The 22,071-nt window shown below is 43.8% G+C and overlaps 1 protein-coding gene and 1 pseudogene across 2 annotated transcripts; both read right to left on the bottom strand.

Annotated features, from left to right (window-relative positions):
• Positions 1–778: 778 nt before the first annotated feature.
• On the bottom strand, positions 779–5,281 carry acp5a (acid phosphatase 5a, tartrate resistant). Of its 2 annotated transcripts, none has more exons than XM_024008613.2 (8): positions 5,184–5,281; positions 4,283–4,373; positions 3,665–3,864; positions 3,330–3,454; positions 2,721–2,883; positions 2,259–2,441; positions 1,142–1,291; positions 779–919 (listed from the first exon to the last, which is right to left on the bottom strand). In XM_024008613.2, exons 2-8 carry the CDS (start codon positions 4,371–4,373, stop codon positions 800–802), a joined length of 1,032 nt encoding a protein of 343 aa, XP_023864381.1. In that variant the 5' UTR covers positions 5,184–5,281; the 3' UTR covers positions 779–799. The 2 variants fall into 2 exon arrangements, with proteins under 2 accessions (XP_023864381.1, XP_023864382.1); XM_024008614.2 differs by lacking the exon at positions 5,184–5,281 and adding an exon at positions 4,994–5,012.
• A 2,305-nt stretch (positions 5,282–7,586) lies between these two features.
• Positions 7,587–22,061, bottom strand: LOC111977998 (interleukin enhancer-binding factor 3-like; annotated as a pseudogene).
• Positions 22,062–22,071: the final 10 nt, after the last annotated feature.

The raw sequence follows: 22,071 nt of genomic DNA, 5'->3' as shown, positions 1-22,071 counted from the left end.
CAGCCATGGGGTCATGGAGAGACGGGCATGTATTTTATCTAAATAGAGCAAATGTTGTTTGAAAAGAAGTGGAGCAGACGTCAAGCTGTCCAACTATCTAAGACCAATTGGATCATGGRGTTTGGACTTACGTGAACATCCTTCAGTTGAGTTATTACAGTCATCAACCCTTGTCAGASCCTGGCCTTTGAGTCAATTAATTTAGGACACTGGAATACGCTTCGTCACTGTTTCTTAACTAGCYGTGCAGTGAAATAGCCTAATCACCAGAGGGCAGCATGTACAAGGATAAATAGATGACTTGGTCCATCAACTTCAATGTAATGGGCTAATGCTGAGGCCCAATATAGCAAGCCCTGAAAGATTGGCATCAATATGTACAAACTACAGGAAAACAAATCCAAAAGGTTATTTATTCTTTAAAACGAACACAAAAAAATCTTACATTTAAAAAAAGAATTAAACATCCTTTCATTAATTTATTAAAATACATTATTCTCCTTTATGCTACATTCGGGCAAACTCAATGCCAAGGTTGTTTTCTAAAAACTCATCCACCAAACATGAGCTATAATAACTGCCAGTCTGTATCCACACCTCAGCCATCCAACCTATTGTACATGGTCAATATCTAGCCCTTACGAAGGACTACATTTGAGTAAATTGTACTTRGACAGAATTGAACTGCTAAAGTAGAAGTATTGTAAAATAAATCAATGTAGTCCTTAATTTAAGGGCTAGGTCATATATACAGACAKGTCAATTGTGACCGTTTACGTCGTCATCTCTTCCACTAGGGCTAATCCTTGTCGTCGCTGCCATTTTGGTCATCGTCGATGTCCCTGCGTGGCAAGACAGTGCGGTACAGAGACGTCCCTTTAGCCTGGATGAAGGTGAGGGTCATCTTGTCCTTGGTTACCTTCAATACAAGACAACTTTATTGATCCCCTCAGGGAACGGCAAATGTACGTCTGAAATGGCACCCTATTCCCCATGTAGTGCACTATTGACCAGAGACTATTGAGAAGAGTCTGCCATGTGACACATCCAAAGTCTGTCTACAAGTATCAAAAACACAAACAGTATACAGATAAGACAATTCAATAAAACACTAGAATGGACAATTCTATTTATGACTGACCTCTGCGTGGACAAAGCCTCCCAGGGTAGAAGCCTGGCCTGTAAAAAACTTGAGGGTGTCTTTGGGGACATGGTGCCAGTGACGCCTGTCTGGGTCCAGGAAGTTACCGGCACCGCTTACTACATAGCCCACACCAGACTCCTTCAGGTACTGAGGAGAGAATAGGGAGAGGGGGAAATCAGTCAGGGTCATGTTTGGCAGAGCTCAAACATTTTAAAACAGAGCCACTACCTGAAAAGATTTAAACGTGTTGAACATTTTTCTACAGTTTGCCATTCCGAACGATACCGTGATGCAACTTAAACCTCTTAAGGATCCACCCTTTRCCCCCCCAATTTTCACCTAAAATMACATACCCAAATCTAACATCCTGTAGCGCAGGGCCTGAAGCAAGGATATGCATATTCTTGGTACCATTTGAAAGGAAACACTTTGAAGTCTGTGAAAATGTGAAAGGAATCTAGGAGAATATAACACAATAGACCTGGTAAAAGATAATACAAAGGAGGAGAAAAAAAACTTCTGTATTTTTTTTGTACCTTCATCTTTGAAATGCAGAAGGCCATAATGTATTTTTCCAGCCCAGGTGCAATTTAGATTTGTCATTAGATGGCAGCAGTGTATGTGCAAAGTTTTAGACTGATCCAATGAACCATTGCATTTCTGTTCAGAGTTTTGTATCAAGACTGTCCAAATGTGCCTAATTTTTTTATTAATAACTTCATGTTCAAAATTGTGCACTCTCAAACAATAGCATGGTATTCTTTCACTGTAATAGCTACTGTAAATTGGACAGTGCAGTTAGATTAACAAAAATGTAAGCTTTCTGCCCATTTCAGATATGTCTATGTCCTGGGAAATGTTCTTGTTACTTACAACCTCTTGCTAATCGCATTAGCCTACGTTAGCTCAACCGTCCCGTGGAATGGTCACCGATCCCGAAGGAGTTAACATTATCCATCAATAAATCGAGAATGCTAAAGTGACATGCTAAAGTAAACAATCTTCCATATGGCCTTCCTTGAACAGCAACCCTCTAGTTGATAGAATAGTTGGTTACACCACTAGTGGTTTAGGAGAAGACTATGCGAAATTAAGTTTCAAAACCTCCACAAACCTGCAGGTTGTGGTCGTGACCACAGAAGTATGCAGTGGCCTTGTGTTTGACCAGAAGGGGGCGTAGTCTCTTCAGGAGGCACTCTGTGGGGCCGTGCTCGGACACTGACCACACCGGGTAGTGACCAGCCACAAGCAGGAAGTCAGCCTTGGACTGGGCCATCCTCTGTTGCAGCCAGGTCAGCTGGTAGGTGGATACAGTAAATTAAGACTTAGTTATTGATAATTTCCTCTATTATTGTTTTTTGAATTTGATGGAGAATTTGTCAGCAGTTGCAATTAATTAACCATAAGGACAAGAGAAGAATAACAAAAGTGTAAAAAGTACATCCAGTTGCAACAATGGTCAGGTTGACAGGGTCGGTGGAACAAAGAAAGTCAGTAGAATCTCAAATCCTAAAGTGACTTTAAAAGTTCAAGCCAAAAACATTTTATTTAACAAAGCTCAGAATAATCTATGTACCTGTCGGTTGGCCTCAATGGTGCTGAGGGGTCCGCGGGGCTTCTCATCAACGTAGTCGTCAGAGTTACCACACAGCATCACTGTATCCAGCATCATGATGCTCAGAGTGCGCTTGGTGTTGGGGATACGGAAGTTCAGCTCGTAGTAGTAGTGAGGGAACCGCCTGAGGGAGGATTGAGGCTCAATGAATGAAGACTGATCAATCAAGGTAGAGATAGAAACAGCTCAGTGAAACGGTCTGCATCCCAAATGGCACGCTAATCCCAACAGTGTACACTATTTTAGACATTTGGGATGTAGACTAGGGTTATGCAGTGAAAAGTGATTCTGCTGCATAATACAACATTCATGATCAACAGAGATGCGAAAAAAAGGTTTTATGCTGTCAAAGACTTGCATAAGTTCTAAGCAAAGACAGTGGATAAATGAAGATGTCCCACTCAGGCCGTTTACCATTGAAAAAAAGGGTCACAGTTCCGTTCTGCTGAAGGAGTGGCTGTCCCATAGGCACCAATGCATTATCAGCTGGGTRWTGTCTGCTTAGTTCATGAACCAGAAAAGAGGAGTGAGTGAGATGTCTCGCCTCTGGTCTAAGTGTCCGTTTCTTACCATCTGTCAGACTTGCGGCTGTAGTCGATCTGAGCCTTGACATTGCCCTTATGGTCGTGGTTTCCAGCCAGGATGTACCAGGGAATGTTGAGAGAGTCAGCCGTGTACACGCGCTCAAAGGTATCCTGAGAGGGCAGAGGTCATTTTAGACAGATTGATAAACAAGCGCATTCCCATTCTGTTTGCAAACCATACACCTTTCAAATTCCTTAAGACGTAACAGACACAGTAACTAACCATTAGGATCAGAAAAACATTCACAGCAAAGAAAGTAAAGATATTTGATCCATTTTGCCATAGCTGGAGTACAGCTGGAGTTACTCTGCTTAACTGACCTGGAATCTTGGAGAATCTGCACTGTTCACTCCAGAGTAGTAGAAGTTATCACCCAGGGCCAGAACAAAGTCTGCGCCCATCTGCTCTGCTATCTTGCCCATCTCCCAGGCCGTAGCCTTCTCCACCCGTGTGATGTAGGGAGGGTAGGGCACCCCGCCCCAGTCCCCCAGAGCCAGGAACCGGATGGACGTTTGGTTCTCTGGGGGAGAAACAACCACCATACATGTAGTATTATAGCCATTTAACAGACACTTTTAACCAAAGAAATGTACAGTTCAAGTGTATGAGGCCCATGCAGGAATCAAACCCATTACATCCTCCAACAAACACATAGCATCTCAGGACAAGGTAGTGTATATAGACAACTTACTATAACAGATTGATTTGTAGCCAAATGGGATGTGTCAGTGGAAGTATAACTGAAAAGCAGTGGGCTGGTGGGAGGTGCTATAGGAGGATGGGCTCAGTGTAATGTCTGGAATGGAATCAATGGAACAGAGTCAAACATGGGTTTTCCATATGTTTGATACCATTCCATTTATTCCATTCCAGCCATTACATGAGACGGTCCTCTTATAGCACCTCCCACCAGCCACCACTGTTGAAAATGTACATACTGCTGCTTTGCTCCAGGTCCTGGAAGACAGTGGGGAAGCAGTGGACCACAGTGAGGGCAGTCAGCAGGAGGGTGAACAGGGGAAGGGCCATCTGAAGGACAAAAACAATTCATGATAACTTGCTTGTCCAATGTTAGGACTATAGAAGAACTGAAAATACTCTGATATGGCACTACAGATTGTAGCATTCTCCCTGACAAAGCACAAACTACAGATTGAAACTAAAACATGCAAACACTGCCAACTCAGCACAAGCAATAACCTCACATTGCACCAACTAAGCAAGAAAACTACCACAAGTAACCAAGGCTCTCGCATCATGTGTTGACAGACTCAATTCTATCTTCCCCAGAGCAAGCACCCCTTCTTGCAAGTCCAAAATGTCTGCTTATTGATTGTTAAGTGAGTTGACCAATCCCAGTTGGGACTCGCTGTTGCCAGTCAGAGTTCTAGTACCACTGTGGCAGGGAAGATAGTAATACAGCGTGTCAGAGTTGATAATTAGGTTAATGTTAGGGTTAGCTAAAATGCTAACAAATTCAACTTTTGAATTCAATTTGACATAAGCTGTATCCTGTCGAACCATGACCCAGGGAAGGGTCATGACTCGTGATCTCATCTCTCTCATGCCCGTTGTATTAGAAGTATCAAATAATGAATCTAGCAGAAGTTTTGTACCTAACAAACTATTTCAAATAACCTACATCTCACCTACAGAACTACTTCTCCAAACCCCAGATACAGAGCAATCAACTTTACATGAAGTAAAAACAGAAAATGCAGATCTATTTAGCAAAAAACAAATAGCCAGCCATATTCCGTATGAAAAAATCCTGAAAGTGCTGTTTCTCCTACACTGAAACCCTACAGGTTGATAAGAATGTTATGTAAATACACTCACTGTGATGTTGGCGAGGTGTCCTGAGTGTCCTACTGCAGCCGGGTCAACAATGTCTGTCTATTCAGTTTCAGTCTCCACTCCTCTTTTATCAGATCCTGATTGAACCAAGGTAACCCCAGGGCCACCCCCAGCCACACCCAACCCCACCCCCAGCCACACCCAACCCCACCCCCAGGCTAGTCTGTGATCAAGCCCAGACTACGACCACGCCACTGGAGCATGACAGTTGCTCACACTCTTCACCCCGAGTCAGTCTTGGGACCAGAGGAGTGCTGGCATGTGACTGACATTGGTTATAAAAGCTAATGGTCAGACTCCACATTTTCCACCTCAGTGTTTCTCCTTTTCTGTCCCTCAAACTTTTTTCTTCTCTCCTCTGTTTGCTCTCTCCTTATCCTCTGTTCACCAGTATCTTGAAGGCTTGGATTGCTTTTGAGCAAGATGTCTTATTCCTTTTCTTGGAATGCACCCCCCCATATGTTTGCAAAAAAAAAAAGTAGTTTACTTATCAGTGCTTATAAATCACAGCTAGTTTCACTTCACTGTTTACTACTGTACATTTACCTCTATGACCCCACCAGGCCCCACCTAGCAGCATTGTGTGACCTTGCCATATTCACTCATCTGTCAATGTATGGGCAGATTCTGAGAAACATGACCTGYGAGGTCCTGAGGTCAAAGGAGCTGCACATCAATGATCTAACAGTACGTGTCAAACCACAGATTAMCCATTATATTGACCAGGTACTCAATTGGCCGCTCTAACAATGAAAATAAATGTCTTCACAAATGGAAGGGATCAGGTGGGACCATTCTAGCTAATGTGTTTGGACACACCTACTCATTCCAGGGTATTCTTTATTTATTTCTACATTGTAGAATAACACAGAATAACACTTTTTTGGTTACTACATGATTCTGTGTGTTATTTCATAGTTTTGTCTTATTCCACAATGTAGAAATAGTAAATAAAGAAAAACACTTGAATATGGTCCAAACTTTTGATTGGTACGGTCTATCTACACACACACGTATATAGCAGCATTGTATAGATAGATATCTATATTGATGACTTTTTCAATGCTACTTTGAACTTATCCAATCACAGCTGTGAAACAGAGGGACTTATGAGGTCACCATGTTTGCAGCAGACACGATCACAGTTCAATAGAAATGCTGGTGGCGAGTGATTGATCCGTTTGATCAATTCCAATAGTGTTTTTTCTCAAATTTGCCGGGATGTTACTTGTCCTACTTATATCAGTAGACTCAGAACAACCTAAGCATTACAAAACGTACATTAGATCAAATAAGCCATTACATTTTTTGTTAACAACTTCGACACTCATTGACCTCCACACAAAAACTACTAGCTTGGCAAATGAAAGAAAACGCTGGCATCTTCCTCTCTGGTCAAACTTATTCCATGATAACCCACAGCCTTTCGTTCCTCCCTTTTACTTGATTGATGAATTAAGGTCACTAATTAGTAAGGAACTCCCCTCACCTGGTTGTCCAGGTCTTAAACAAAAAAAACASCAGACAATAGGCCCTTCATGGAATGAGTTTGAGACCCCTGTAGTAGAACAGGACAGAGAATATGTATGGAGGTTAATCAGAATTGTGGGAAAAAGCTGTGAATAAAACAGTATTGCATGTATATGGGGCTATATTTAAAATGTACAATTTACACCACAATGGATGTTCTTCATTTATGTCATATGGTTTTTGAAGAATGATTAACAAGCAGACGTTCTCAATTAACTGATAGTTGTAAGTTGCAAATAAACTCCTCTAGCTACAGTACATACAGTGACAGTGGGGTATGGTAGGCCAGGCTCTAGAACCACAATGAGGAAGTGCATTCAGTGGCTATTGGCTAAGAGTAGAAACTAAAGCATAGCATACCTTCAGAGAAAGCCTTTGGGTCATTGGCTCCCAATGCATGAGCCATGATCTGCATCGTAATGTTACTTGTGAGGATCATCCCTGGTATTTTAAAGTGATGCTCAAGATGAGCTAGCTACATAGCCTTTCTAGGCATTTAAAATGTAACCACCGCCAGTCAGGTCAACTATAGGATTCAGTCTATATTCAATACAGAACTAAAGGTAATAAATAACAAGTTGGCCCGCAGCATGAAAACATGTCAGGGGATCAGTTGCCATGTGGAGAAGAAGCCTAAACACAGTAAACCTGGGTTCAATAACTACTTGATACCTTTCAAATACTTTGAGCGTTCGCTTTAGGCTGCCTGGAGTTTGAGTTTGTACATTTGGGACCTTTCTATTGTTTGCATTGCAACAGGCAAGCTCAATCAAGCACAGAAAAGTATTTCAAATAGTATTTAAACCCAGGTCTGAAAAACAGTTGTCAGTGTATGTAAAGTATGACACTTTGCTCCAAAATAAAAGTAATTTATTCTTACAAACAACCAGATACAAGCCTTTTACCGAAACCTTACAATGAAACAGGAATTAGCACATTTCCATTGCTCTTTCACATAAAAATCCAAGTTACTGTCAACTTGTTTTTTTACCACACTGCTGGTTAATATAATAACAGTTAAAACATAAAACAGTGATTCAAATTAAAATCGAAAAGAAAAAATGTAAAGAAAACAAGTCTTTGAAATAAGWACAGATTCTCCCTTTACATTCACATTCAACCTCGGGTGGCTTGACAACAGAAAAAGTGTTAAAAAAAGAAAAAGAAACTTGAACAAAACAAGAAGTCTATGACCCAAGATAGCATCATTCTGAAAGCACTATTATTATTTCCTTTTTGTAATCCCTATACAGAACTGAACTACTTGTTAGACACATTTAGGTTACATTTACCACATGGTAAATAAAGAAATAGTCTGGTTTATGAAATAAAGTGATGGTGAAAATGACTGAGGGTTTAGGATTAATCAATTTTAGATCAATATAATGAAAGTAGAGAAAGACATGAGGGTCTTCTTTTCCTCTGGGGGAAGGCTTTAGAGGGTTGGTGGGGGGCTTGAGAGAGGGACGTGGTGTGTGTGGTACCTCCTATTTGTACTGATAGTTCATGTTTCCATATCCTGTGGGGTAGGAGGTCTGCTGGGTCTGGGGAGTAGCAGCCGCCCCGTAGCCCTGGGCGGAGGCGTTCCCGTACATGCTGAAGCTCGATTGGTTGCCGTAGCCTACGGACCAATGAAACATCAATAAGAACAAGGCATTAAATAATCAACCAATCAGATGCTCTACTAACACTCTTTAAACAATTATTAAGACCACATTTGGATATCAAGTGACTAAAGACAGAACCAATATCAGAAATAATACCAGAATTCTCTATATATTGGTATACACACATACAGAGCCTTCAGAAAGTATTCCCACTCCTTGACCTTTTTCACATTTTGTTGTTACAGCCTMAATTTAAAATTGAATAAATGTGGATTTTTTTGTCACTGGCCTATACACAATACCCCATAATGTCAAAATGGAATTATGTTTTTAGAAATGTAAACATTGGAAAAGCTGAAATGTCTTGAGCTAATAAGTATTCAACCCCTTTGTTATGACAAGGCTAAATTACGTTCCATTATTTAATAAGTTGCATGGACTCCCTCTGTGTGCAATAATTGTGTCTAACATGATTTTTGAATGACTGCCTCATCTCTGTACCCCACACATTATCATCATCCTCTGTTAGAATACTTCTGAAGGCACTGTTACATCAGCCAGTTACCGGTGTATGAATGCGTGTATGAGTGTGTGTGGCGGTAGGGGCCTCCTTTGGCCCCTTATATAGATTTTCACTCACCGAATTCCAACTCACCGTAACTGTACATTTGGCCCCCGGTGACAGAGCTGGGGTAGGCTGTACTGTACATAGAGTAGTCCACCTGTTGTTGCTGGGTCTGTTGGGCTTGAGCCTGAGCTGCAGTCAGCAGACTCTTCTTATCCCCTCCGTAGCCATAACTATAGGGGCTCTGCTGGTCCAGGGGAGGGGGCACCGACTGGTAGGCACCCAGGGAAGACGCACCGACCTGGGCTTGGGCYGTCATGGCGGCCGAGGTGGCGGAGGCGGTTATGGCCGGTGTGGTGTAGGATGATTCGGGGTAGAAGGTGCCGTAGCCGGTGGTGTTGCCGCTGGCGTCTGCCTCTGTGGAGGCGTCACCGGTGGAGGTGGTTGTAGTGGAAGCAGCCTCTGTTGCACCCATACTGTACAGATTGTCTGAGGGAGAAATGGACAATGAAGTTACGATTGTGCGATTGGTGAAAGGAGACTTACGTAGTGTGGATGAACACTTAGCAAATGCTTTGAAGGGATATCTTTTTGAGAAAAACTGAGAAATGTATAGTGATCGTCTCTGTATCTCAGCCAAACAACTTCAACTAGGAAGTAAAATACGGTTTATTTTCCTTTTAATTAGTCTTATTATACATTATTATTATTATTATGATGACAAATGCTCAACATTGTGTTGCAGCCCAGCCTCAGCATTTAAGTCAACATGATGGAGAGAGATGCTAGGGTTTAAATAAGAGAAGCAATGTGTAAGTGTAAGACTCAACTTAGAGGCCAAGGAGGACAGAAAGCAAAGCTAGCAGTCAGGGCCCCCTTAGCCCACTTCTGGGGCCCCATTCCTCCCTTCTTTGAAGTAGGCCTAATCACTAATTCAATCATTATACAGGTGATGCAAGGGGGGCACATGGCTATCCAATTCATGGATTTCTAGTGAGTGATAGATTAGTGTGTTCATTTGTGTTTGGTAACTTGTCTCTTTAGCCTTATCTATTCTATAGCCACTATAGTCTATTGAGTCACTGGTACCCATTTTCAATTCCTTAAAAGTACTTCCTTCAAGTATAATCATTAGTTCCCTTGACAACAGTGTGGAGAGAAGACATCTACGATAACCAGAGCCAGCACTGCTTCCATAATGGTAGTTTGCTGTTAACAAGAAAAGAGATATACATTTATTACCTTAACGCAAAGGAGCCAAAAAGAGTTGGACGATTTCCTAACAAGCTCTCTAGAACAGTCCGACTACAGGCTTATTACTTAGTCATTAACTTTTTACTAAATAATCTAAAATAAGCCATATTGAATGATTTTCTGATAACCTCATCTCTGTGAGAACATGCTCTTAAAGGCCTTAAGTCCAGTCTAGATCCAGAGATAGACAGTCCAAGTGAAGCGTCCTATCTTGGTTGTAGCTGCTGCCAGTCGTAGGCTTTCCTCGACCCCTGCCTCGCCCACGGCCCCGGTTGTTAGGCTCGCGTGTCGGTTGAATGCCTCGAATAGTGCCAAAGCCTGGGATATGCTGTTGAGGGAGGGTCAGAGTCACTAAAGGTTCCTAGTCATGGTGTCTGTGGGATAAATTAATGGCTTTCCTAGTCATGATTCTATAGTATGTGAGGTGCATTACAGTGTGTGTACGAAAGATAAACTCAGCAAAAAAAGAAACGTCCCTTTTTCAGGACCTCTGTCTTTCAAAGATATTGTGGATTTTTACAAACTAACTTCACAGATCTTCATTGTAAAGGCTTTAAACACTGTTTCCCATGCTTGTTCAATGAACCATAAACAATTAATGCACATGCCCTGTGAACGGTCGTTAGTGTCTTAACAGCTTACAGACGGCAAATTAAAGAAATTAAGGTCACAGTTATGAAAACTTAGGACACTAAAAGAGGCCTTTCTACGGACTCTGAAAACACCAAAAGAAAGATGCCCAGGGTCCCTGCTCATCTGCGTGACGAGTGTCCTTAGGCATGCTGCAAGGAGGCATGCGGACTGCAGATGTGGACAGGGCAATAAATTGCAATGTCCGTACTGTGAGACGCCTAAGACAGCACGGACAGCTGATCGTCCTCGCAGTGGCAGACCACGTGTAACACCTGCACAGGATCGGTACATCCGAACATCACACCTGCGGGACAGGTACAGGATGCAACAACAACTGCCCGAGTTACACCAGGAACGCACAATCCCTCCATCAGTGCTCAGAATGTCCGCAATAGGCTGAGAGAGGCTGGACTGAGGGCTTGTAGGCCTGTTGTAAGGCAGGTCCTCACCAGACATCACCAGCAACAACGTCGCCTATGGGCACAAACCCACCGTCGCTTGACCAGACAGGACTGGCAAAAATTGCTCTTCACTGATGAGCGCGGTTTTTGTCTCACCAGGTGTGATGGTCGGATTCGCGTTTATCGTCGAAGGAATGAGTGTTACACCGAGGCGGAGGGTCCGTCATGGTCTGGGGCGTTGTGTCACATCATCATCGGACTGTGCCTGTTGTCATTGCAGGCAATCTCAACGCTGTGCGTTACAGGGAAGACATCCTCCTCCCCATGTGGTACCCTTCCTGCAGGCTCATCCTGACATGACCCTCCAGCATGACAATGCCACCAGCCATACTGCTTGTTCTGTGCGTGATTTCCTGCAAGACAGGAATGTCAGTGTTCTGCCATGGCCAGCGAAGAGCCCGGATCAATCCCATTGAGCACGTCTGGGACCTGTTGGATCGGAGGGTGAGGGCTAGGGCCATTCCCCGCAGAAATGTCTGGGAACTTGCAGGTGCCTTGGTGGGAGAGTGGGGTAACATCTCACAACAAGAACTGGCAATCTGGTGCAGTCCATGAGGAGGAGATGCACTGCAGTACTTAATACAGCTGGTGGCCACACCAGATACTGAATGTTAATTTTGATCCCCCCTTTGTTCAGGGACACATTATTCCATTTCTGTTAGTCACATGTCTATGGAACTTGTTCAGTTTATATCTCAGTTGTTGAATCTTGTTATGTTCATACAAATATTTACATGTTAAGTTTGCTGAAAATAAACGCAGTTGACAGTGAGAGGACATTTATTTTTTTGCTGAGTTTATATCATGTCTTACCATGGAAGTGTTGTGACTGGTTTCTTCTTCTTGGGGTCAGAGTGAGGGTTATAGTAGGGCCCCGCCCCCTCTGGGAAAAGTTTGTCCAAAGCAGCTAAGGCTGCGTAGGCTTTGGCCTCCTTCTTGTTGGAGCCTCGACCTTTGAACTTCTGTCCATCTACCTCCACCTGTGAGTGGCGGAGGTGGTAACAAAGAGACACATGCGGTTACTGTGTTTCCACATCCTGTTCTGTCAACTACATCTGGGCCCATATTCATAAAGCGTCTCAGAGTGGTAGTGCTGTCTAGGATCGTAATGAATAATAAGATTCTACATAAACATGGGGGACCTATCCTAGATCACCACTTCTACTCTGAGATGCTTTGTTGATACGAGCCCCAACCTTACTGGTTATTCATCTACAGTAGTTTCCAAATCCTTGCGCAATGAATCGATAGGATGTCCCAAGCGTGCAAACCCGCCCATCTGCCACTGACTGACCTCCATGACGAAGCACTTGTCATGGCTGCCCCGGTCTCAGCAGAGAGCTCGTACTTCAGGCTGCGTCTCTTCTCGTTCAGCTCCATAACTGGGTTCTTCCCGTGCTTAGTGAGGATGGGACCGTTCTGATAGTATGGAAGACATAGCAGAACAGTCAAGTCCAATGAACATCAACTCTATTGCAACATAACTGCTTTATAACTGCTTTATGAAAGTATACTGTGAGATTCTGGCATTTAAGACCTTGTTCTACGTACCCAGAGTCAGATAAACTCACGTACCATTTTTATGTTGTTGCATGCAGTAGGAAGGAAGGAAGCGGTAGTTTCGCAAGCTAATGCTAATTATCGTTAGCGCAATGACGAAGTCCACAGGTACAGTAGCAATGCTTTGTGCTGCTTTATGAAAGTATATTAAGTCAACCATTTAAAAAAGTAACAGGGAAAAGCCAGAGAACATGGGAGATATGAAAGAGAGAATGACAACCTCGTCAGATGCCATGGACGCATCACTGCTGTAGGTGTGGATGGTACGTTGGCTCCTCCCTCTTCGCCTGGTTCAATCTTCACATCCGCCCAGTGGCAGGCCCAACTTCTGCAGGACCTGAGACGGACAGGGAGCGAGAGGACTGGTGGACGGCAGCCATTATAGACAGAGTCAATACAGATGACAAGGCATTCAATGCAAAAGCAGTGGATTACATTCTTGGAGAACAATGACATAAACACTTTGATGACAGCAAGCGTAGGTTACAGAGAGGAGAAACACTACTCTATCTTTCAAAGAGAGTAACATTTGATTTCAGGGACCAACTTGTGTTGTACCAGTTAACACCCATCTTAAGGAAGTGCGATATGTGTCTAGTTACCCAGAGTCGTGGATACCATTTTTATGTCTCTACGTGCAGTATGAAGGAACTTCCAGGTAGTTTTGCACGCTAATGCTAACTAGTGTTAGCYCAATGACTGGAAGTCTACTGGTACAGCTAGCATGTTTTCGCCTAGGCATACAATCCCTTACCTTGGCAGCTAGGTGGAGTTTGGCGGTGCGTTTGGACGGCCCCGAGGCCTCGTATGTATCGCCGTCCACGTCTACGGACATGGTGAACACCGGGAAGTGCACTGGACCGCTCTGACCCGTCAGACGGTACTGCAGACCAGGCTTGTGCTGGTTGAGACGCATCAGGGCGTTCATGGCCATAGGAGAGTCCCCGGGCTTCTCTTCTGTGGCTGGGGGAAGGGAGAGTGAAAGAGAGACAGGGAGAGATAGTGAGAAAGAGATATATGGGGGAGGGGGAGAAAGAGAGATGGGGGAGGGGGGGGAAAGAGGGGGAGGGGGGAGAAATAGAGAAAGAGCATATCAGAACAGGAACAAATGTAACCTCCTCAGAGCCTCAATGGTAGAATAGCTACGAAATATCCCATTCGAAGACCACTTCGGATACATACACGACTTCCTAGGAAATTTTGGATATTTCTGGAACTTCTGAGACTTCCTCTTCTTGCTGTCGTCTCCCCCTTTGTCCGCGGCATCATGAGGTCTCTTGGGAGGGTAGGTGGAACTGGCAAGGATCTGAGCTGGTAGGGACATGGAAAAGGGACAAGGTTCAGGAAAAGTTCAAATTCACAACACATCAAGACTACTACTAGACAGCTAATATGAAAGTCACATTTGAGAAGCATGGGACAGGCCAGGAAGATCGCCAAAAACTGAGGAGATACTAACAACCGTAGTTTCTGAGACCTGGCCCTATGGTCCTCCTTGGTTCCCTGGCAGGCAGGGAATCCATCCCCAGCACCTTGTACAGCTGTCCGAACGCAGACAACCTTAGGGCATGCTGACAGGGAAAAACAAACATAGAACACAGTCAATCACAAAAGGAAGCACATGGGAGAGGATAACACAATTGATATTTGATATTCTACCTGGGGCGTGTTTAGGARGCAACATAACAGAACTTTCAGCGACAAAAATCTTGTGTAGAACAGATATTATCGTTTTTCAAGTAGAGTAGGGAATCATGTCAGCTCCATTTGTTACAATTCTACCTGGAACGTTATAGGCATAAATATTTCACCTAACCGGATAAAACTGAAGCCTGTTTCACCTGGGCACTCTGTGTAATGTCCTCACGTTGCTGAGTGTCCAGGTGGCTGATGGCGTCCACCTTCTCCTTCTCACAAGGGTCCTTGATACCCGGACCGTCTTTGGACAACAGAAGAACATTTGAATTAGTAATTTGGTGGACGTCATTTCTACATTGTTCTGAGAGTGTTCCGCAAGGCTATGCTCTAGGCCCTATATTTTCTCTATTTACCCGATACAGGTCTTTAGGGATAAAAGACTTACCGGCCATCAGGATTCCAGACGCCAAGCACTCTAGAACTCTGCGGAAAGACTCTCCTGCTCCCATTGGCCGATCGCATGTTCCAATGGCCTTCTCACACAGCAGCTCTAAAGGCTAGACAGAACAGAGATAAAACAGTAGATAATGAATCTAGTTCAGGCCTGGATCCTACCGCTGCCACCAAATGTAATAATATTTATTTTCTCATATTTAATAATTTATTGTATGACATGTATATCATTATAGTCAATATTACCTGTATTATATTAGTTTGACTTGACTCACCCATCCTCTGAGTGGAGCCCAGGTGGGGACGCGGTTACACAGGTCTCTCATAATACGGATCACGATGGCGGCCGACTTCAGGTCGTTGACCTTAGCCTGAGAGAGACAAGCACGGGCCGAGCTGAGTCAGAGGGTGCGATATCCAACGACCTACCTACCTAGAGCACTGGCAAATTAAATAAATAAAAAGGGGTGCAATATTCCAGTAGCCTCGCGAGTCGCATGATCCCGCGAGCTTACATGAATGCGCGCTGCAGGCAGCTCACGAGGCTAATATTCCTGGACAGCACAAAGGAAAAGTGTGATACGAGTCGAATTCAACCAATTGTGTAAGTACTGAGTCATCAGGAATATTGCACCCAGAGGTAGCATAGGAAGGTTAGTGCAGATCCCTCCAATATACCATTGGAGCCAAACACTTAATTATGAGGGAAAGGGGATACCTAGTCAGCTGCACAACTTAATGTATTCAACCAAAATGTACATTTAACCCAACCCCTCTGAACGAGCGATGGTACATAGTGTGTAGGGATCCTTAAAAACAACGTCGCTACAATATCAGTTGTAAAGCAAATAACAGCAATATAGTTCCAAGGAAGATGGAATGAAATCATAGAAAACAATGAGGCATTGTGAGAGCATACAAACTCACAACTCATTATGGGACAAGGCAGAATAAAAGGCACATTTGAACACTTTATTTGACAAGTAAAGACGGGATGCAAACCTGGAACCACTTGGCGTGGCGGAGAGATGCCAAGGCAGTTAGGCATTCTTGCCTGTCCAGAACGTCGCCGGCGCGTCGCTGTCGACCGTTAGCTTTTCTATTGGTCGATGGGTGGGACAAGAAGACAAGGTACGGTTTGACCAAGGGGGTTCTGTCTCGAGGCTCGCGGGAGGGGGCAGCTTTTCCCAAGGCAGGACAAGGACTTCTACAGCTGCATTGCTTGCTGTTTGGGGTTTTTAGACTGGGTTTCTGTACAGCACTTTGTGACATCGGCTGGTGTAAAAAGGGCTTTATGAATAAATTTGATTGAAGGGGACTCCCCGCATTTATAGAGAATGGACTTACCCACCTACCCTGTAGCACAAAACCCTATGCTAGGTCTAAGTGATGAGAGTGTACTCTAGCCATCAGATTCACAGTGGGTACCAGAGCATAAATTTCTCAATATAAGGTTTTGCTCGGGGGATTCTTAGTCTTAACCAATCCTAGTCTTGGTACCCCTTCCCTCCGCCCCAGTGGTTTGGGTCATGCTGCTCTGCCCCTTTCCGAGACAGAATGAGAGGCCAGTTGGTCAAAGGTCCACGCCCTAAAAACTGACACACTAGAAGGCTTAGTAAGAGAGAATCAATCAGGTTTGGAATTACTGTACAAGGCAGTTGGAATCAGAATGCATCTGTGGTCGGCTCAGTACTGCAGCAAAACTGATGACTGCTTGGCTTCAGCTTGGCTTCCCCAGCAACCAAATCTGGTCTTGATCCAAGACAAGGCCATTCTCTTGGAGGACGTAGCTACTAAGCATTGAACTCAAAATGCCCTTTTCCTGACTTTTAATTAGATCACATTCATCCCTTTTGCCTCTCACATACACCCCCATGCATTACTCACTCACACACACATATTGCTCTCTCTCACATACACTTTCCTTTCCATATCCTTTGCTTGTGACTGGTTGTGTTCCCATTCAACCAGGCAGGTCAAAGGAAGGGTTCAAAAACATTACCTGTCATGCCGATCAGTTTTGCTGCAATACYAGCCTCACGTTACACTGTTCTGCATTAAAAACACATGCAATCAAATCTATATCCGCGCATTGGCTGGCATTCTCAGAAAAGCCTTCATTTCTTAACTTGAACAATACAATTAACTGTAAATTAAGTCGTACATTACTGTTATTAAAATCACCAAAAACATTATTACACAATGCATTATTAACGACTAAAAGAGGCATTGTAGCGATGAAGATTGTCGCCGTTTTGTTACATAATTACAGCGAATAGAAGAACTCCGAGCTCCAGTGAAGAACCAATCAGATTGTTTGTTCACTGGCATCGGTTCTAAAGTAGCCACTGTGCAGGTTCCACTAATCTCTATATTGACTGATCAGGTATTTAAATGGTGTCTCGGTGTATGGATCAGTAGGGAGCTGCACAGTAACATGCTTTAAGTGAATAGTAACACACAGATTATCAGCTGTTGCTGTAGCTGATCTGAAGTTGCCTGCTGTTAAGTYCAGTCCAGGGCTGCCTACATTCAGCAAAGCACAATGTTGTGGAACATTGCAGATAGAAATATCACACATAATATCTATTGGTGCACATATCTATCACAAATAGATCTCTACATCATATTTCTATCTGAGACGTCCCACAACGCTGTGCCCTGAACACAGCCGTGGTAGTGTTGGGCAGTCCCAGCCTCCTGGCCTGGTTTGAGGCTGGTCATACCTCCAGGTGGTCCCTCCAGGGGGGTGGTAGCTTCGGCACCCTCTGGCTCAGCCTCCATGCGGATCATGGGGGAGGTCAGGTGAATGGTTAGGGTCAGGACGGGCTCCTTGATGCTCTTGATCACAATCTCCGCCTCCTCTGGGATCTGGGTGACCTCATACTTGTCCTCTGTGACGAGCTTTAGTAGAGTTGGAATGATGGGAAAATACATCAGTTAGGATTTTGGCTTACAGAATGGTTGGCTTGGCTTAGAGTACAGTACAGTACAGAAAGAGAGACAATATTAGCATAGAGGCAGCACCTTTCACAACCAAAAATACCTTAGGTCCTATTGCAACTCTCTCGGTCACTCTCATACTCTCACTTCAAAATTACCAAAGAGAGACGTTAACATCATCGAAGGATATCGGTCTCCATTGGGAAAGAGGTCTTCTGAGCGCAATGGGACTTCCTGGTTGAGTAAAGGTTAAATGAAATAGACACACTACCTCAATCTGGGTGGAGAGGTTCTCAGCCACCTTCTTGAGCAGGGTGACGGTGGGTTTCTCAGTGCAGAGCAGCACCAGCTCCAGGTCCATGTCTCCCTTCAGCAGCAGGCCCTTGGCCACCAGGCCCACCCTCATCACCCCACGCAGGATACGCTCTGGAGGGGGAGCCACCTCACTGGGACAGGGGAGGGAGTACCAAGGAAAGGCTTATTCAGAGACAAATGCAATAAGTAAATCTACAAGATATGAAGAACCACACATATCCAAGATAAGATGTACTGTTATCCTTCACTTTTTTCTTTCTTTCTCTCTCTCTAAAAATGCATCTTGCCTTCCTATGTTGAAGTATTCATTACATTTTAGACTTTTAGCAGATGCTCTTATCCAGAATGACTTACAGGAGCAATTAGGGTTAAGTGCCTTGCTCAAGAGCACCAACAGATTTTTCACCTAGTCGGCTTGGGGATTCGAACCAGCGACCTTTCGGTTACTGACGAAACGCTCTAGCCACTAGGCTACCTGCAGCCTAAGATCACAGATCTTAATTGCTTGGATTAGTGAAGTAATAGGATGTCAATCCTGCTCTCAGCTATCCAATATGTATCAAGCTGTGCTTAACTCAAGGAAATGACGAAAGAAGCGTTTCCAAACAAATCAAATCAAACTTATTTGACACATGCGCCGAATACAACAAGTGTAGACTTTACCGTGAAATACTTACTTACAAGCCCAACAGTGCAATTCAAGAAAAGTAAGAAAAATATTTTACCAAGTAGACTAGAGTAAAAAGTAATAATAAAAAGTAACACAATAGGAGGCTATATACCAGGGGGCACCGGTACCAAGTCAGTGTGCGGTACAGGTTAGTAATTGTACACGTAGGTGATTTGTACACGTAGGTGGGGATGAAGTGACTATGCACAGATGCACAGATCGTGCATAGTCACAGATAATAAACAGATAATAAACAGCAAGTAGCAGCAGTGTACAAAAGGGGGGGGGGGTAGAAGCTGTTGAGGAGCCTTTTTGGTCCTAGACTTGGTGCTCCGGTACCGCTTGCCGTGCGGTAGCAGAGAGAACAGTCTGACTTGGGTGACTGGAGTCACTGACAATTTTATGGGCTTTCCTCTGACACCGCCTGTATAGGTCCTGCAGTACCAGGGTCTTTGATCAGTCTTTCTTACCTCTCCTCTGCCCCCTCCACAGGTACAGGCGCCACCCCGACTCCGGCCTCCACATCCAGCAGGTCGGAGACGGTCTTGAGGGACACTCTACGTGGGAGATGACTGTCTGCACCGCCTCCAGCTCCCCAGACGATGGGTACACCGCCGCGTGCTCGCCATCATGTGGCGGTCGTCGCTCACAAGATACGCATGGGAGGCGTGCGCACCGGAGGGGCCTGGAAGAGAGAAGGTAAGATGGAAAAGGGTAAGTGAGATGTGGGTCGTGTTCAGTGGGCACACAGCAGGAAACGATTTGTAAGGGAAAACTATGTTCTTATTGTAATAAAAATCAACCGTGCGTCTTGCCTTTTAAATGCCCGGCCATCTTTAGACAGCTGTTCGTTCCACACACAAAATTCTAAAACAGTCTAGTTTTGTATCCTCTAGTCTCTCCTTATATTGGCTGTTAGATGTGAAGTAGACTTATTTTTTTAATGCTTTTGGGGAAAGTTTGTTAACTTAAAAAAAAATGTTATGGTATATTAAAACAGTTATTTTATTTTCATGGCGGTCTTCATGCATAATTGTCGGTTACATGATTATACAGTTACCATGCCAGCCCTAAGCACTGCTTTAATTTGTTCCAATGGAATAGGATGTGTATGAATGACTGGAAAACCAGTATGACTAGTAAGTACAAATAGACTGAGGGGAAAAACTGTGACTGGAAAATTATAGTTACTGTATCATCTACAAACTTCTGCATTTACATGCCTCTTAGCAAGAGGGGAAATAAAATATTTTATTAATGGCCATCATGTTGGAAACAAATCATAGGACCATTTGTCCAACATATCAAAGTAGGTGCARTTGGCTTCTCGTGTTGGCCTATAAACAGTATGCACAGCAGAGGAGGCTGGTGAGGGGAGGACGGGCTCATAGTAATGGCTAGAGCAGAGTGAATGGAATGGTATTAAACACATCACAGTTYCCAAGGGCTTGATACCATCCCATTCACTCCATTCCAGCCATTATAATGAGCCATCCTCCCCTCAACAGCCTTCTGCGCTGTACAGGTGAAACAAATTGTTCTTCAAGTAGAATTCAACACAACACCTAGGGATAATTCTGATTCTCCAATCCTTGTGTTCATGCGGAGGTGACAGGCATTAGCTAGCGCTACATTCACACACACAGGGAATTTGTATTGACATGAAGAGAAACGGTCGAGGTGGAAGTTTGAACCTCAGTTTGGGGTCGGTTCTCCTCGATCTCCTGTATGGCGGCGATGTACTCATCGTACTGCCTCAGCTCCTCCTCGTAACAGAGACAGTCATACCAGTAGCGCAGCTCCTCATATCTGGGAGAGGAGAGAGACACAAAGTAGTTGGAATAGAAACCAATTACAGTACTAAGTYCACCTCTGGAGATTCAACATCGACCAATTTTGGMAGAGATTAGTGCAACCTTTGGAGAGAATTGAAATGCCTTGTGTGTAGAAATACTACATTGTAGTTGTYATAATGTAACATTATTATAACCAGGTGGAGTAAGAGTAAAAGGCATGGATGAGAGAAGGCACTGCTCAGTGTTCCTTGCATTTCCCCCCATTAATGGTTAAAGGAAAATTCCACCCAAAAACTCTTTATCCATTGTTGATATAGTCCCAATATATTTTGCATGTCAGAAATAGAGTTTTCCAGACATATAACTTTCAAAATACATAAATACAGCCAGTATGATGCATTTTGCACCATATAATGCAAATCCATCATACCTGCTATATTTTTGTATTTTGAAAGTTATATGACTGGAAAACTCTATATTTCTGACATGCAATACATTTTGGKACTATATCAACAATGGACTAATGAAACAAATATCCAAATRTAGTTTTAGGTGGAGTTTTCCTTTAGGTTAGGATTGGGGAGGGGATGTGGATCCTAGATCTGTACCTYGTTGAAACTTCCCCCTGGAGCGATACAGTACCTGTCAAAGTCGTGTGGTAGCAGGCGGTGGCCTCGCTGTATCAGGCTGTCCCAGTACAGGAGCTCTTCATAGGCCTGCCGTTCGTCACAGACTGCATCTGGCACTGGCTCTGCTGCCATAGCCATGAGCTTGTTCTTTTTACTGCCACCTGTGTGACACCTGCTTGTAGCCATAGAAACAGAAACACTGAAAATCACTCTCTCTACATGCACCACCTCATGACAAACACAAGGTAGAAAACTATATACAGTTTGTATAAGAACATTTGGTGAAACTGAAGTTAGTGTGACGTAAGGCAGGCTTGTACATCACGTGACATCCCGAGGTAACTACCTAGCTAACATTCGTAAACATACCAGGCAGTTGCACAAACGACGTGCAGGTAAACTATGCTAACTAACTGTTTGTTTACCACCAAGTGTAAGCAGCTGTCCATACCGCTTTTGGTAATTTGGTTTTAAAACAAAAAACTAAACAAATTAAAACACGCTGCAAACCAATAATTATTGTGCTAACAGAATTTGTTTTCAACCTGCGGTGCGACGACGCCATTTTCATGGCAAGATAGCTAGCATGATAACCAGATCAGAGACCGTACCAGATGCTGTAGTTAGCAAGGTAAGCTAATACTTTTTTGACGTTTAATTCAGCACATAACTGCAATTAAATACATCGCTAGCAGAATGTCTGTATTAATGTACAAACACTAAAGTACAACCTTTTCTAGATCGTTAAAAACACTCATGAGAAGGAAGGAGGCACGGTAATGTCGCGCTGTTTGGGGGCGTGGAGCTGCGCGTGTC

This window comes from Salvelinus sp. IW2-2015, linkage group LG18 (genome assembly GCF_002910315.2).
Source record: "Salvelinus sp. IW2-2015 linkage group LG18, ASM291031v2, whole genome shotgun sequence".
Lineage (NCBI taxonomy): Eukaryota > Metazoa > Chordata > Actinopteri > Salmoniformes > Salmonidae > Salvelinus > Salvelinus sp. IW2-2015.
Note: the sequence above shows the minus strand (reverse complement) of the source record. Positions and strands in the feature narration are given on the sequence as shown.